The sequence below is a fragment of the Tursiops truncatus genome, chromosome 11, assembly GCF_011762595.2.
Source record: "Tursiops truncatus isolate mTurTru1 chromosome 11, mTurTru1.mat.Y, whole genome shotgun sequence".
NCBI classification, from domain to species: domain Eukaryota; kingdom Metazoa; phylum Chordata; class Mammalia; order Artiodactyla; family Delphinidae; genus Tursiops; species Tursiops truncatus.
Window position 1 is genome coordinate 87,273,813 of NC_047044.1, and position 17,959 is coordinate 87,291,771.

General features: G+C 38.6%; 1 protein-coding gene and 1 pseudogene across 5 annotated transcripts in view; one reads left to right on the plus strand and one right to left on the minus strand.

Annotated features, from left to right (window-relative positions):
- The window catches only part of PLEKHA5 (pleckstrin homology domain containing A5), a 237,136-nt gene that overhangs the window by 14,562 nt on the left and 204,615 nt on the right, over positions 1-17,959 (minus strand). For 4 of the 5 annotated variants that reach the window (XM_073788982.1, XM_073788980.1, XM_073788981.1 and 1 more), the window contains 4 exons: positions 7,804-7,905; positions 4,953-5,064; positions 4,013-4,059; positions 2,097-2,214 (listed from right to left, as the gene is read on the minus strand). In XM_073788982.1, coding sequence (XP_073645083.1) covers positions 2,097-2,214; positions 4,013-4,059; positions 4,953-5,064; positions 7,804-7,905 — 379 coding nt within the window. Of the gene's footprint in view, positions 1-2,096; positions 2,215-3,055; positions 3,245-4,012; positions 4,060-4,952; positions 5,065-7,803; positions 7,906-17,959 lie in introns of all 5 variants that reach the window. The other variant, XM_019936827.3, reaches the window with a different exon arrangement.
- LOC109550260 (COMM domain-containing protein 7-like) lies at positions 12,431-13,412 on the plus strand (annotated as a pseudogene).

A 17,959-nucleotide genomic window follows, 5' to 3' on the forward strand; every position in this document is an offset into this window, starting at 1 on the left:
CTCTTGTTGACAGACATATGACTGCTTCCAGTTTTTGTCTATTATGAATTAAAGCTGCTATAACAACCCTTGTATAAGTCTTTTGAGGGATTATGTTTTCATTTTTCTTAGGTAAATATATAGAATTCCTGGCTATGATGACTGCGTGTTTAACTTTATGAGAAACTGCCAAACTATTGTTCCATCCTATACCACCTCAGAAATGTGTGTGAATTCCAATTGTTCCACATCCTAACCAACACTAGGTAGTCAGTCTTTCAAGTTTAGCCATTCTAGAAGGTGTGAAATGTGATTTTTATTTGCATTAAAACTGCATTTCTTTTGTGATTAATAAGTTGTAAGCTTTTCCATGTGCTTATTGGCCATTTGTATACCTGGTTTGTTAACTCTCCAAGGCTTTTTTTGCCTACTTTTTTTTTTATTTGTTTGTTTTGTTTTGTTTTTGCGGTACGCGGGCCTCTCACTGTTGTGGCCTCTGCCATTGCGGAGCACAGGCTCTGGACGCGCAGGCTCAGCGGCCATGGCTCACAGGCCCAGCTGCTCCGCGGCATGTGGGATCTTCCCGGACCGGGGCACAAACCCATGTCCCCTGCATCGGCAGGCGGACTCTCAACCACTGCACCACCAGGGAAGCCCTTGCCTACTTTTTTATTGGGTTGTTTACCTTTATTACTGATTTGCAAGAGTTATTTATATATTCTGGATACAAGGATTTTGTAAGGTATATGTACTGATAATATTTTCTTCCATTCTGATGGGCAAAAGTTTTAAATTTTGATGAAATTGAATTAATCAGTTTTCACTGAGAGTATAGCCCTCAGAGGGCCCCAGCTTTATTTGAGGGGGTCTCCTAGCAGACTCCTAATTTGTTCATGCTCTGAGTTTTGTCCTGTCACAAGGTGAAAGCTGGCTTTCATGCTCCACTTTACTTCCTGGATGCCTCTTGCTATGGACTGAATTGGTCCTCCTAAAATTCCTGTTGAAGCCCTAATTCTTGATGTGACTGTATTTGGAGATGGGGATTAAAAGGAGGTCATTAAGGTTAAATGAGGTCATAAGGGTGGGGCCCTGGCCCCCACAGATTAGTGTCCTTATAAAATGAGATACCAGAGAATTTACAGGCACTCACAGGAAAGGCCATGTGAGGGAGGCAGCATCTACAAGCCAGGAAAAGAGTCCTCACCCGAAACCAAACCCTCTCAGAACTTGGTCTGGGACTTCTAGCCTCCAGAACTGTGAGAATAAACTTCTGTTGTTTAAACCACTCAGTGTATGGTATTTTTTTTATGGCAGCCTGAGCAGACTAATGCACTACCCTTCATATAATTTTTGGCCTGAACATCCCTCTCTTTACTTTTCTGCAACTTGTTGAAGTGTCTCAAAAATATTTAAAATGATATGAACCAGCATTTATAATCTGTGGAGGACTGGCCAGGTATCTAGTTACCTATTTGCCAAAAACATTTACTTTTATTTGCAGTCTGATATTTCCTGCATATTTATAATTATATGCACGAATATGGTAAGGACGAAGACTATGACTGTTTCACTTACATCTGTGTATGAAAAGATAAAGTTAACAAAGACTTTAAATGAGAAAAAGATATGATTTGGATGAGAATGAGAAAGGCATATAAATATTAAGTTTTCAAGATAGCTGTATTTTTCTAATTAAAAAAAAACCCAAAACAACAACAACACAAAACCCAGCGTTAGAAAACCTAGAAGGATATTCCAATTATGGAAAAAGCTATGTGAATATTACCACTTACTATTTTTCAAGCTTTACTTTATGACCCTTTAGCAGATTATTAAAAAAAATTGACTAGTGGGTTATGATCAGAAATTACTTTCCTGAAAAATCCCACATTTTGCCATATTTGTCTCAGCAGAGAGAGATGACATGTTGATATGTGGTTTATGGGTCATGTTATCTTCCCAATATCTGAAACTTCTAAATTCAGAAACGCATCAGATTCCAAAGGTTTCAGATGAGAGACTGTGGACTTGTATAGGTACTGTGTCAACAAATAAACTAAATTTATTTCTAAGGTGTCTGAAAAACGCAGGAGATAAAACATATCTCAAATGCTGACCTTTAACAGAAGTTTCCATTTCTGAAACAGATTCTGATTTTTCTTCTCCATTAGACTCATCAACTTCTGCCACTGTTGTTAACTCTGGTTCACTCTTGTAGAGTCTATAATCTGGACCCTTGAAAGGAAGATATGTAATCACACACAAACACACACAAAAAGGCAAAAGTCTCTTTTAAAATGTTTATCTCTAAAAACTCACACTCTAACAATTAAAAGCCTCAGTCAGCTATCTTGGGTATAACACAATTCATATATATGTTACAATTAGGGTAGAAAAAAAGACTTTATAAAAGATTTTTAACCAGCATATCTTTTGATTTTAAAATTAAGAATATTCCTCTTAGGGACAAAGTCATCAGAACATTTTTATCATAGTAAAACTAAAGTCTAAAAATAATTATATCTTATTAACTCAATTAGCCCTATTCCTTTTCTCCTTGTTCTCTTCTCCTTGCTTATTACATTTTACATTTATTTGTTTAATCCCCAAACTCCTTTTTTCCAGTTTCCATGGGTAATGTCTTTCCTTGGCAATGTCCACATCCTCTAACAGTTTTCCTAGACTGAACTGCCCACATCCCAACCTTTTGATCATTCCTGGTAAGAATCTTCTTTTCCTTGCGTCTTTCTGATCTAAAGATATCATTTTGCTTCTAATATCCTGAAATGGTATATTTAAAATACGGCTCCTTAAACACAGGCACATAAAGTAACCACTTTATGAAAATATTCATGAAAAGCAGAAACTATGAAATTTTATTAAAATTGTGAAAATATTACAAAATAAGAATGGTAAAACTAAAACAGGAAAAACAAATGATAATGTTATATATGAACAAAAAAGTGCTGGCTAAAAGTGGTGTTATAATAAAAAAAAGTTTGAGTCTAAAATAAATTAAGTTTGAAAAATGAGGGCATGTACGATTGATTATTCTGTGGCTATTGCAGCCACTTACACAGTGAGATCCATTTCTTGGATATCCTTGAACTTGGTGAATCTTCTTTTCTTCGGGCAGATGGACTGGGCCCCTGCTATAACAGAGCAAGGAGCTGCTATCACTGGGCAGAGGGGGGATTATGGGAGGCTGGTCTGTAAAGTCATAGGACCGAGGAAGTGGAGGACGAGGTGGGACTACTTCCTCTTCCTAAAGATTGTAGAATAGTCACCTTATTTAGATAAGCATATTGAATTAAGTATATCGAAATTCTTTGCAATGGTAAGTTAACTTACATTCACTTTAAGATAATTAAAGGGACACTGCCAAGCCAAGAGTCTCATATTAAAAAGTAAAACAAAAAAATGTTTATGATAGCCAATAACTGGGTTTTAAATTTGACTGCATTTAATTTTTTCTGTAACACACAGGTTAGCTTTACTCTAAAGCTCAACATCAAAACAAATGTATGAAACTACTGTATTTCATTTTAAAAATAAAAGGAAAGAATTCATTAAAAAAAATCTCACTCTGTATTGTTTTGCTAATTTTTAAGAGAAAAGAAAGAACATTTCTTTTTGATTGGCTTTTATACAAAATTCAAGACCACAGATGCTTTCAACTAGGTTGACAGTATCTCTTTGTAGTTGTCATTTCTTTATGGTATGCATGATACACAGCCAACTTATCATACCAAACAATGATAAATAAATACTCAAATTACTTAGATTAGAAAAAGTATGACAATGTTAAAGTTCTAACATAGATGAGAAGTAGTGATTCAATTTTTTTTTCCATTAAGAAAAGGGAAGAAGATCACATTTGTTAGAAGAACCAAATTACTGAACCAGCAAAATTTCAAGATCAAAACAGTAACTCAAACATATTTAGAAAACATTTTTGTTATGAGTAGAGAAAATTCTAATTCATGTTTTAATTATAAATTAATTTATAGTTAGAGAAACAATCCAAACTTACCTCATTTTTGTACTTAACTGTTGAGAAAGGCTTTGATCCTATCATGCCTATTAAAAAAATTGTAAAATATAACTACTTACACTAAACATATCTTCCTAAATCTACAGAAAAAAGGAACAATTTCATTTATTTTAAACAAAGTCTTTAGTTTCTAACCCCTCATTTGTTTTATGAATTTAAAACCCATTACATTGCTATACAGTAGAAATTAACACATTGTAAATCAACCACACTTCAATAAAATATATTTTAAAAACCTCAATACATTAAAAAATACAAACTGAAATATCTAATATAAACAAGAGTATGGGGAAATGGGTTTTCTCAAATACTACTGGTTTAAGTATGATTTGATATAATCTTTTAGGAGAGCAATTTGACTGTGCATATCAAAATGAAAAATGTGCACTTATTTCTCATTTCCTAGAACCCATTAGTACTAGCAGGTGTGTTTATTATGTACACAGTAATGTTCGTTACATCATGGCTTATGAAAGAAAAACAAAAAACCCCACCTACCCACCCAACAACCTGGAAGCAACCTACATTGTTCATCAACACCGAAATGGATAAATTATAGTTCATCTACACAATGATTCTTACACAGCTGTTATTGTATTGTATTGTTAAGGAGAAAAAAACATATTGATGAAAAACAACATTTTCTGTTGTGGGGAAAAAACTCCCCAAACCAAAACACTGTGTGCATTTATAATTATAGACACAAAACAATGATTCATTTTTGTGTGAGTGTGGTTGGTCAAACTTTTGCTTTCTATATTATATATAAACTTGGGTACTGATTCAATATTACAAAGTGCCTGTTTTCTAATGTCAAAAATCCATTAAAATAACAAGAGAAATCCAATTCTATGTGTTATTCCATTTAGATATATTATTATGGTCAATAAGTGCAGAATAAAAGATGAAGCTAATGTACCTGTTTCTGCAGTGCCTCTCTGCTGTTTGTGTTTACTCAGTCCTTCCATGACATCCTGAATTCTCCAGAGTTCTTTCTGAAGTTGTGCACGCTGAATTCCTGCTGATTCAGTCTATCAGTAAAAATGGACAGACCACATACAGGGGGAAAAAATCATTAAATACAGTTATAAATTCCACTAATTATATACTTAAAAAATGAGAATTGCAGTGGATTAAGTTTTAAGAATATTTAATATGATCTGTGTGACCTTCTCAACTTTGCAATGTCAATGGCAAAGATAAAGGAAAAGAAGCAGAGAAACAGAAAAATTTAATATTTCACACACTATTTCATGTGTGTATGTGTGTGTAAAAATTTAATATTACACACACTATTTCACATCTTTTCAATACGCACTGTGTTGAGTTACTTACAATCCCAGGAAGGAATACTGATTAGATGGGACTAAAAATGCGGAACCCTCCCCCAAACCAAAAGCAACAAAACAAAACAAAAACACAACAGATCAGAAACTCACAAATCCCAAATTAAACAAAACATTTTTAGGGGAAAAAAAGGAAAGTATTTTAGTCTCTTAAGTTCTAGAACATAGAGACATGCCAAAAAACAAAAAAAAGAAAGGGCAATTTGAAGAGTTTTTACTGATAGAGTTAAATATACTTGCAGGACAAATTTTCAGTTTTTGAAATTGATTATTGCCATTTTTACTCTATCCTAAAGTTATTTCTTTACTACCCTTGTTCATGTCCCTTAGGCTAAATACTCTAACTGAAGCCAAAATAAGATCATCTTAGTAAGATTCTAGTAAAACTCTAATGACTCTTATTGATAAATACAAAAATGATAAATATCATTTTTAGAATATAACTATAAAAGAAATAGGTAAATAAGTACGATAACTGTAACAGGTATGTCAGCCCTGAGATGTGAATACTGATAAAGACTTATAGGTAGGGAATATAAACTATAAAAATCAGATAATTGCACATATAGAATATGTATTACTTTTGCACTAATTTAAAAAATATACATATTTTTGTCTATCTGAAAGGTGTACAATAAAAATCTCATTTTTGTTTTATTTTGCGATTTCTCTGGTTACTAGTTACACTGATCAACTTTTCAAACACTTGTTAGCAATGTGAGTTAAATTTTCCATTAATTAAAACTACTCATGTTCTTTGTCTATTTTTCTAATGCATTGTTTCTCCAAATTAAAGAGTTCTTTGCAAATCTAGACAGTGACTTGTTGAATTTTTAGAGGTCAAAGATACTTCACTTCTTCCTAGTATGTCATTTTTCAAGTTTTCTATATTGTCTTCATTGTTTACTTATGTATTTAACAAACACTTATATATATAGTCTGTTTTATTTGCCTGGTTCTATTCTAAGTGCTTCAAAAAAAATCAACACATTTAACCATGATAATAACCCAACAGGGGTAGGTATTATTATTATTTTCATCTTACAGCTGTAGAAACTGAGGTACAAAGCTGTTATGTAACTGGCCTAAGGTTACATGCGCAATGCTACTTCTCATAAGGTGTGTTTCCTAGTTCTTTATTTTTTCAAAAAATGTCTAACTACTGTGGTCTTTATTATACCCTAAAAATATAGAATCATTTTGTTAATTTTTTCTGGAAATTTGGTTGGAATGGAATTGTGCTTATGGGAAGAATTTCCATCGTGATAACGTTAAATCAGGCCATCCGTGAACATAGTATAGCAATAATACCTCTCCTTTTATTCAGGTCTTCTCTTATGTCCTATAATATAGTAATTAAATTTTCATGATGAGCTTTTTTTTGTTAGGTTAAATCAGGATTGGCAAACTGCTTTGGCCCATGGCTTCTTTTTTATGGCCTGTGAGCTAAAAATAAGTTTTATAATCTTAAGGGGTTATTAAAAACCCCCAAACACCAAAGATTTTGTGACAGAGCGTATACACCTGTAACATCTAAAATATTTAATATCTAGCCTTTCACAGAAAAAGTTTGTTGATCCCTTGGTTGAGGTTTAGATGTTTACCAATTTTTTCTATTATATTTAGTAACTTCAGTGTTCAGTACAGAAGTCACAACCACACATGGTTACTTAAATTCAGATAATTAAAAATTCAGTTCCTCAGTCACACTAGCAACCTTGCAAGTGCCCAACAGCTACACCTGGTTGGTGGTTACTATTTTGGACAGCACGCATAGAAGACAGTTGACATTCTATGAGTCAACCTTACTCTTTATTTGTTGTATTGATTTGTTGAGTCTACTGGGCTTCCAATGCAGATGACCAAATTTACATAGGGTCACAAGCATAAAGTGACTTTTATTATTTTCTTAAATATGTATTATTTCCATTCCTCAGGGCAACACTTTAAGACAGGTATTGTTATTTCAACTTTATAGATAAGAAAACAAACACCTGGAACTTCATTCCATATCTGCCTATTCACAAAACTGGATTCCTTATGCCAAATGGTGCTGCATCTTCCTCTATTCTAATAAAATAGCAGTCAAGACAATAGGCTAAATAACGGTTTGATAAATGAGAGGGATTTAATATAGAATGGATAAGATAATTTGACACTTCAGTGCTAAGTGACATAGTTAGCTAGGAGCACAGAACACTCTAGGGCTCACCATGTGCCCAATAGGATAAAGAACTTTTAAACAGTGAGGGATGGGCTACTTTGTGAGATCGTAAGATTCCTATCATTGAAAGTATTGAAACCCAGATGTTAGGTAGCCAATAATGCAAAAACTGTTAACGGTGTGCATGAAGCTAACAAGATGGGTTGTACAGTACCAGTCAAAGCCAGTTAAAACAATGTAAAAATATTATAATTCTGTACCTGAATTTCACCAAGGCGATCTAGCTGCTCTTGCATCTGGTTCCTGGTGAGAGTTACATCGTATTCTAACTTATCATATTCTCTCCATGCTCGTTCCAGTTCCTGAAATCAGAGCTTTAATTACTTTAAGGGAGAAAATGTGCTGGTGTGTTATTAATCCTGTAGTTTACAATGGACAACATAAAAAATTTTATAACTCATTTTCCTTTATTTTTTTCCTCTCTTTTTTGCTCAATTTAAGAAAAATTTACTGAGGAACTGAATTATTTATTATTGTGCTGCTGCTATACTCAAAATTACTAAAACACCCCCCAAAAAAACCCTAAACAACCAAAAACACCCAAACAAACCCACCTCAACTATTTATTATTTATTCATTCATGACATCAAAATATTCAGTTGATTCTAATATCTAAAGAGTTTTATTTTGAGAAAATGTGTTTTTTTTTTAAGAAGATGTTTGGGGTAGGAGTTTATTAATTAATTAATTTATTTTTGCTGTGTTGGGTCTTCGTTTCTGTGCGAGGGCTTTCTCTAGTTGTCGCAAGTGGGGGCCACTCTTCATCGCGGTGCATGGGCCTCTCACTATCGCGGCCTCTCTTGTTGCGGAGCACAGGCTCCAGACGCGCAGGCTCAGTAGCTGTGGCTCACGGGCCTAGTTGCTCCATGGCATGTGGGAACCTCCCAGACCAGGGCTCGAACCCGTGTCCCCTGCATTAGCAGGCAGATTCTCAACCACTGCGCCACCAGGGAAGCCCAAAATGTGTTATTTTATTCATAGTAATACATTAAATTTTTCTTGAAAGCGATTTTTTTAAATGCAGAAGAGGCATAAATAAAGCACTTTCTTATCTGACATGATTAAAATTTGTCCAGGAATAAAAATACTAAATAGGTTGTATTCTAGCATGTTGGATTTTCAATAACACCAGAAGCCTGACATGACTTCACTTAGAATAAATTTACAGTAATGTAATGAAGCTAATTCAGCTAACTAATCTAGTGAATTTTGTTCCTAGAGACTCAATAGAGGTACTACTCACCTATACTTTTCTCCTTTGGGGAAAAAGAACTACCCCCAAACCCTCAAATCACAGAGAAAACTTTCATACTTGATCCTTATCCACCTGTCATCTATTTAATATAGAATAATTCTACAAGTGCTCAAAAGTACATTGTCATGTCATTCTGCTTCAGGGAAGCTATTCCACAGGAGTGTACGTACTCTTCAGACATTTCAGAGAGTGTTATGAGGTCAAATTGATAAACTAAGGACAGGAACTATATTTGATCACTATTTTGTCACCAGTATCTAGCGTGGTGTTGGCACACATGACACAACCAACAAATGTTTACTGAATGCTGTTGTAAAATGAATTAGTAACTCTTGTCTAAGAACTTCCCTTGACCATAGATTTCTTGACTTGAATGGCTGTAAGCAAAGCTCCCCTGGGAAATGTTAGTTTAACAACAGCAGTAGTTTTGGGATAAGAAAAGAGGGTACTGAATGTAGAAGAGAGGTACTGAAAATCATCTTAACAGTTAAAAAAAAAATAAAGCAGCAATATTCAAGCTCCTAGAGGTTCTCTATTTTCTATATTCTGCAACTAGCTTACAATTGCTTAAAAACATAGGCAATGAAAATTACCTTTAAAAATTAAAATGAGTGTTAAAATTTGGGCCATTTGGAATAACTGCTTTTTGAATTTAAGATGTCTCCTTATAAGGTTTTTAAAAAAATTAATTAATTTATGGCTGCGTTGGGTCTTCATTGCTGCCGGCGGGCTTTCTCTAATTGCGTTGAGCAGGGGGCTACTCTTTGCTGTGGTGCGCGGGCTTCTTATTGCGGTGGCTTCTCTTGTTGAGGACCACGGGCTTTAAGCGCACGGGCTTCAGTAGTTGTGGCACACGGGCTTAGTTGCTCCACGGCATGTGGGATCTTCCCGGACCAGGGCTCAAACCCGTGTCCCCTGCATTGGCAGGTGGATTCTTAACCACTGCACCACCAGGGAAGTCCATAAGCGGGTTTTACAATGGATTACGTTTTTTTTTTTTTTTTTTTGCGTACACGGGCCTCTCACTGCTGTGGCCTCTTCCGCCGCAGAGCATAGGCTCCGGACGCACAGGCCCAGCGGCCACGGCTCACGGGCCCAGCCGCTCCGCGGCATGTGGGATCTTCCCGGACCGGGGCACGAACCCGTGTCCCCTGCATCGGCAGGCGGACCCTCAACCACTGCGCCACCAGGGAAGCCCTGGATTACGTTTTTTAAAAAAGCAGAGATAAACCACTGGAGATTTTTTTAATCATCTCTATATTATATAATTTAGGGAGTTATTATGCAGATTCCACAGTGCATTAAATTTTAAAAAGGCAAAGTGGTAAAGGACTAAAGATTTTAATCTCATTTATATTGTGTAAATATTACCCTCCTGACTTGGCTTCAGCAAACTGTTTTCACCTGAATCAATAAGGATATTGATCTCCTTCAAGAAAAATTGCCTGCAAAACGAAAGAAAAGAAAAAAAAAAAAAAGGGAATTCCCTGGCAGTCTAGTGGTTAGGACTCCACGCTTTCACTGCTGAGGACGCAGGTTCAATCCCGGGATGGGGAACTAAGATCCTGCAAGCCATGCGGCGTGCCCAAAAAAGAAAAGAAAAATTGCTTCTAGCCATCTTCTAAACTGTAAGCACCACAAAAACTGCAAATTTAAATAGTGGGCCTTTGAAGGCTTCAGGGAGGGTAAAATGAGGATAACAGACCCAGTGGCAGCCCAGCAATGAAGTGAGATGGCATTGCCAGGCTGACACTGAGCTTCTTTTGTAGAAAAGTTCAAGGGGAGACCAAAGGTGCTGCAGACGCAACTAAATACAAGAACGTTTTAGGATGGTGGAAATTCTTGTCTTTCTTACAGAAACACAGGAAAAATAGAGATTGAGAGGTAGAGGTTACTCTACCAATATTCTAGGGGTGAAGAAACACAATATACTTCCAATTTTCCTAACCTGGAAAGTCCTGCCATTGTACTGTACCAGTTGGCCTGAGTCCCATTATCCTGATGGGCCTGTTTCTGCCTTTACCTCTGGGCTCCTCCAGCATGATTATGGGAGGGTGGTAACACAAGTCAACGGGGACAGGAAGAAAAGAGGCAGCACTGGCATAACATCCGTCCTCCTAACACCTGGCTGAGTATTTCATTAAAGAATTTAGTGGCTTATACAAGTACAACGTTAAAATCTTTAAGTATGAGATTACTCTTCTTTTTTGTCAAGAAGATAATATATAGGTGCACTAAGGCAATTAAAAGGGGTAACGACTTGCAAATATACAATTATCTTAAAATCACAGGCACAAGTCAGGAAACACAGCAGTGCTTTCAATAAAAACATGGACCTTCATGCCATACAGTTAAGAGAATGAGTTAAATCCTGCAATTTACAACCACGTGGATGAACCTCATAATGTTAAAAAAAGCCAAATAGTATATACTACGTGATTATACTAAGTTCAAAAACAGGCAAAGCTAGGGCTTCCCTGGTGGCGCAGTGGTTGAGAGTCCGCCTGCCGGTGCAGGGGACATGGGTTCATGCCCCGGTCCGGGAAGATCCCACGTGCCGCGGAGCGGCTGGGCCCATGAGCCACGGCCGCTGAGCCTGTGCGTCTGGAGCCTGTGCTCCGTAGCGGGAGAGGCCACGGCAGTGAGAGGCCCGCGTACCGCAAAAACAAAAACGAAAACAGAAAAACAGGCAAAGCTAATGTAGAGTTTAAAAGTCAGGCAGTGGTGTTTGGGGAGGAGCCATCACTGGGAGGGAAGTTTCTGGCACGTTAGTAGAATTCAGTGTCTTGCTACGGGTGTTAGCCATGTTTGCGCAGTTAAACCTGTGTACTTTTCCGAGAATGTGACCTACTATAACAAAGGTTTAAAAAAAAAAATGTGTGTGTGCATGTGTGGAGTTGCTTGAGGGATGGCAGAAAACTTTTTAAAAATTTGACTTAGTCCAAGTTTAAGGCTTGGAACAAGTACATTCTAATAGTGGTTACTTCTTTATAGTCTGTACTGAGGCAAGACTCGGCCACCGCAGGGAAAAAAATAAACAAACTACAAGTAGGTTTGTAATCCTCAGAGGCAATGAAACCCCAGACTACCAAAAAGATGAGAGAGGATTTTTTAAAAATTTAATTAATTAATTTGTCTGCATTGGGTCTTCATTGCTGCACACGGGCTTTCTCTAGTTGTGGCGAGCGGGGGCCACTCTCCGCTGCGGTGGCTTCTCTTGTTGCGGAGCACGGGCTCTAGGTGTGCAGGCTTCAGTAGCTGCAGCACGCAGGCTCGGTAGTTGCGGCATGTGGCCTCGGTAGCTGCAGCACGTGGGCTCAGCAGTTGTGGCTCGTGGGCTCTAGAGCGCAGGCTCAGTAGTTGTGGCGCACGGGCTTAGCTGCGCCACGGCATGTGGATCTTCCCAGACCAGGGCTCGAACCCGTGTCCCCTGTACTAGCAGGCGGATTCTTGACCACTGAGCCACCAGGGAAGTCCCTGTTCTGTTTTCTATTTAAAAAATGAAGGGCGGCGTGAAGGAGGAAGTCTGGGGAGGCGCGGGAGCTGAGGGTCCGTGGGGCTGAGGGGACGCCATGTGCCGCCGGCACTGCACAGAGGACCCGACCCGTGCCCGGGGCCATGGGTAGCTATGCGCAGCAGCTGAACCAGCTGGGCGCGCAGAAGTTCTCAGCCCTGAAGGAAGTGCTCTTCCACTGCCTCACTGAGCCAGAAGAGATGGAAAGGTTTCTGGCTCAGCTCTCTGAATTTGCCACCACCAAGCAAATCAGCCCCGGCCCCGTCAGAAGCATCGTGAAGAGCCTCCTCCTGATTTCAAATGGTGCCTTGAAGAAGAGTCTCACAGCTGAGCAGGTCCAGGCTGATTTCATAACTCTGAGTCTCAGTGAAGAGAAAGTCACCTACTTTTCTGAAAAGTGGAAACAGAATGCTCCCACCCTTGCTCGATGGGCCACAGGTCAGACTCTGATGATTAACCAGCTTATAGATATGGAGTGGACATTTGGAGTGACGTCTGGGAGCAGAGAACTGGAAAAAGTGGGAAGTATGTTTTTACAATTAAAGTTGGTGGTTAAGAAAGGAAATCAAACGGAAAAATTTTTTTTCTTCTTTTTGCGGTACGTGGGCCTCTCACTGCTGTGGCCTCTCCCGTTGCGGAGCACAGGCTCCGGACGTGCAGGCTCAGCGGCCATGGCTCACGGGCCCAGCCGCTCCGCGGCATGTGGGATCTTCCCGGACCGGGGCACGAACTCGTGTCCCCTGCATCGGCAGGCGGACTCTCAATCACTGCGCCACCAGGGAAGCCCCAAACGGAAAATTTATACATAGAATTAACCTTGCCTCAGTTCTACAGCTTCCTGCACGAGATGGAGCGAGTCAGAACCAGCATGGAGTGTTTCAGCTGATTTCTGTCCCCCTGCATCTCCACCTCGCCCCTCCCTGCCCCCTCCTCCTCCCCGGTGACTGCTCAGAGAGGCCGCTCGCTCCCAGGCCTGTGGCCGCTCCTTTGGGCCTGCTTGCCCCTTGGGAGCCCAGGTGCAAAGGTTTCTGAAAAACAAAGGATTAAGTAGTTAAGAAGCCTGACAGGCTGGTCCTGAAGAGTCTTTGTTGAGGGACCCTCTACCACCTATCTCCCAGATCACCGTTCACATATTCAGAGAAGTGACTGCATCTCAGATGCAGGGGAGGAAATAAGTTGAGTCACCTTCCTTTCCAAGTTCCAGAGTAAATAAACGGTCTATCGCTCTATGCACGGAGGACCTTCCCCCGCAAAAGAACAAGGAAGGGCTTGCTTATGGCTGAGGAAGAGGCGGACTCCGTGAATGACACACGGGGGAGCCCCCAACAGTGTCTGTATGTTTGTGGTGGTGGTGCTTTGTTGATCAGTCTTTAGTGGACACCTGTGTAAGAATACATGCTGAGTCTGCTCTGAAAAAAACTGAGGCTTCACTTCAGGTTTTGCCCTGTTGTGTGTAATGAGGTGGGCCTTCTGAGGCTATTTCAGCTTGTTTTGGTTCAAGCTGACCTTCTCTGGTGGTCAGAAGAATAAAAAAGGTTCTGAAGAAAAAAAAAATGGAGCATAAGGCTTTGGTAAGGAATTGGCAGTAGATTTTCTGTTTCAAAATAGAGACGAGGCGATAATATAGATATGTGACTATTAGCTTCTTAAGCGCCAACTCTTCGATTTTAAATATTACAGATTAATGTCCACTGCTAAACCTTGGATAATTAAAATACTGCGCTATGTAAATTTACTGTTATGTTTTGGGGATTAGGCACAAAAAATATTAATTTTGGCCACTACCACTCAACAATAACAATTCTGTCAACTGGGTATTAGAAGCAGTTGATTTTTGAGATCAGTCAAGATAAAGTCAATCTGATTTCGTTTTTACCTTCAGGACGTAGAAATTTCTTGCCATAGATTTTTAAGAATGTGTTTAGTACTTTGAATAATTTTTTTAAAAAAAAGAATGCCTTTTATGATTTTATACTTGCCTTACTACATAACTGCATCTCAAATAAAAATCACTATTTACTAAGCACATATCTTACTATACTATCTAATAATGACTACTATATTGGCTTTTAAATATTTATTTATTTATTTGGCCACGCTGCGCGGCTTGCAGGATTTTGGTTCCCCTCACCAGGGATAAAACCTGGGCTCCCTGCAGTGGAAGCGTGGAGTCCTAACCACTGGACCACAAGGGAATTCCCCAATACTGGCTTTTTTAAACCAAAAAAGATGTTGCAAGGGACCAAATTCAAACGGTATAAAATGAGGTTCAACTAAATCAGGCATGGTTATAGAGCCACCTTTATTTTAAATTTCTAGTTTATGATAACAATTATAGTCATCTGTTTTGACTACTTATAATCTTTAACTCATTGGCTAAATATAATCATTAACTCATATATTTAGTTTCTCTTCTAATCTTCTCTTTGAAACAAAACAATATTCCATCTCAAAGAAAGTCGTTACTTTTTACTGTACAAATTGAAGATATAATAAATTTTTATACTTATAAAAGTAGAAAGGGCTTCCCTGGTGGCGCAGTGGTTAAGAATCCTCCTGCCAATGCAGGGGACACGGGTTTGAGCTGTGGTCCGGGAAGATCCCACATGCCGCGGAGCAACTAAGCCGCTGCGCCACAACTACTGAGCCAGCGCTCTAGAGCCCGCAAACCACAACTACTGAGCCCATGCGCCACAACTACTGAAGCCCGTGTGCCTAGAACCCGTGCTCCGCAACAAGAGAAGCCACTGCAATGAGAAACCCACACACCCCAACGAAGAGTAGCTGCCACTCGCCACAACTAGAGAAAGCCCACGCGCAGCAACAAAGACCCAACGCAGCCAAAAATAAAATAAATTTTTAAAAAGTAGAAAAATTAGAATACAGGATAAGATGAAAAAAAAGACCTATTATTATGCTACCCTTTTGTTAGCATTTTTGTGAATTTTCTTTTAACCTTTCGCAGACATACACAATGGCATTTCCAAATATAAACAAAAGTAGCCCACTAGCACCCTAATTCAATAGTTATCAATACGTGGCCAATTTGGTTTCATCTACAGCATCCATTTTCTATCCCTGTGAGATTATTTGAAAGCAAACACCAGCCATCATATCATTTCATTTATAAATCAGTATGCATTTCTAAAGAAAAGAAATGAAAATAACAGGCAAATTCTTACTTATTTAAATCATTAATATGTATTCCTCTAAAAAATATTAAAAAATATATATATATATATTTGTGGTGGCACCGCAAGGCTTGTGGGATCTTAGTTTCCCAACCTGGGATAGAACCTGGGGCCCCAGCAGTGAGAGTGCCAAGTCCTAACCACTTGATTGCCAGGGAATTTCCTAAAAAATATTTTTAACTATAATGATTTCCCTACACCCCCCTCTTTATTCCCTTGCTACTTATTTGTTGAAGAGAATGGGTCACTTGTTCTGTAGAATTTCTCCGAGGCTAGATTTTGTTAATTGAATTCCTGTGGTATTGCTTAGTTTGCTCTTCTGTTTCCTGTATTTCCTATAAACTCCTAGTTGAATATTGAGGCTTGCTGAGATTCACATTTGATTTTCCAAACCTCACAAGTGTTGCTGGGTACTTTCCACTGCAGCACATCAGGAGGTGTATCACACCTGACTGTCTCTATTTCTGGGAATGCAGTATTGTGATCATGAAATGACCAGGGTATTTAAAAACTATCTTGAAATCTTTCAAAGCGTATTCGTGACAATTCATAGATGTCAACAGATCTTCTGTAAAAAAAAAAAAACACACTTTGCTGTCACCATAATTCTCAGTAGCTCTTTGTTTCACTGAGAATGAGAATATGAAAACATTTAATGTGCAAGCTTCTCCTCAAGGAGGTTCATTTGTCCTCCTCCCTTGCCCCTTTAAGTTTATCCATTCTAGTCTAAAATCTCCATTTACTCATGGCCCTCCCATGCAGAAGCCGGTTTAAAACATAAATAAGTTTAATGGAAGTCTATACATAATGCTTATTCACTATGTAACCCTGGGCAATCTCTCTGTGCTTCAGTTTTCCATTTTTAACCTAGTAATAATAGTACCCTTGTCAAAGGGTTATTATGTGGCTTAAGTACACGTAAAAGCATTTATAATGGAACCTGGCACTCAATAAACTCCAGAAATATTCACAGTATTTACTATTATTTCATATATTGGTCCTATTCTGCAGTAGATAAATGCATAAGCCATCTACCAGCCTTTCGGGATGACTGGGGACCTTTATACTTGTTTTCTGATATCTGAAAGTCCAATTTTAATTAATTAACTAATTAATTATTTTGGTGCCAAAACCAGGATTGAACTATGAAATCCCAAGTTGAGATTTCTGAGTAAGAGAATCTAGATTTGATTCCAAGTTTCAGAAAGTACAAATTAGTGACCACACAGACAGTGAAGTGGAATAGAAAGTACAGAAGCCCTAGAATTTAAAAAGTCCTTGATTTAGGTGTTGACTTTTTCGTATTGGCTATGTCACTTTCGCAAGTCATTTAACCTCTATGAACCTGAGTTTCTTCTTCATCTGTGCAATGGAGGTAATAAAAATGAAAATCAAATGGAGATAATAATTATATCTATTTTGCAAAGCATTTGCTTAAGGACCAAACCAGACAATATATGTACAAAATATAGAAATACAAATATATTTTATTGGATGAGCCCCACATTCTCATCTAAGACATGTGCATGGCGTCTGCTTTACCTGGCTCCTTGAATTGTCGGAAAGAATAAAAGCAGCACCTGTTAAGCGGATAAAGCATGAGGATATTTCTCTTACAGTTAGAGACAAGGCCTAATGTAAACTCCCCAAGAGAGGTGACTGCAGCAGATGTTTATGCCCTCTGCCCACCTGATTTCAAGAAACTGTGGTTCAGCTCCACGTGTGCCAGCGTTCGTGGTCAATTAGCTAAGGCGGATTGGAAATGTGGGTGAATTAAGAACCCCGGGGCAACTTCGACCAAGGAGTGATAGATACCCTAGCCTCTCCGCCTCTCAGCGGAAAATTCGGAAACATTCTCATGTTCAAACATTCTCAGCTCATTTCCTCAGACACTCCCCTGAGGGTCACCCACAGCGGTGACCAACTCAGAAATGAAATCTCTATTGGCTTTTCTCCCTCCCTGTCTCATTCTCCACACTCCCTCCCTCACTTCAGCTTCCTGTAATCGCTCCCAAATAAACTTTCTGAGCCCAGGTCCTCATCCCAGGCTCTGCTTTCAGAAGAAAACCTAAGCAAAGACAGCAACACATTGAAAACTTTCAAGGTATAACTGACTGCTATAAAAATTTTTCTCACTAATCAGGCTTAGGTTAAAAAGAAGTAGAATAAAATTTAAAAAATTAAAATGAAAGAAAGAAAAAAAGAAGTAGAGGCCAGGAGAGCACACAAAGTCATTATATGCTTAAAGCATGTGTGTGTCTGGTGGGTGGGGCTTAGGAGAGGAGATGCTGCATCAGGAATTAAATCAAGGACTTCCCTGGTGGCACAGTGGTTAAGAATCCGGCTGCCAATGCAGGGACAAGGGTTCAATCTCTGGTCCAGGAAGATCCCACATG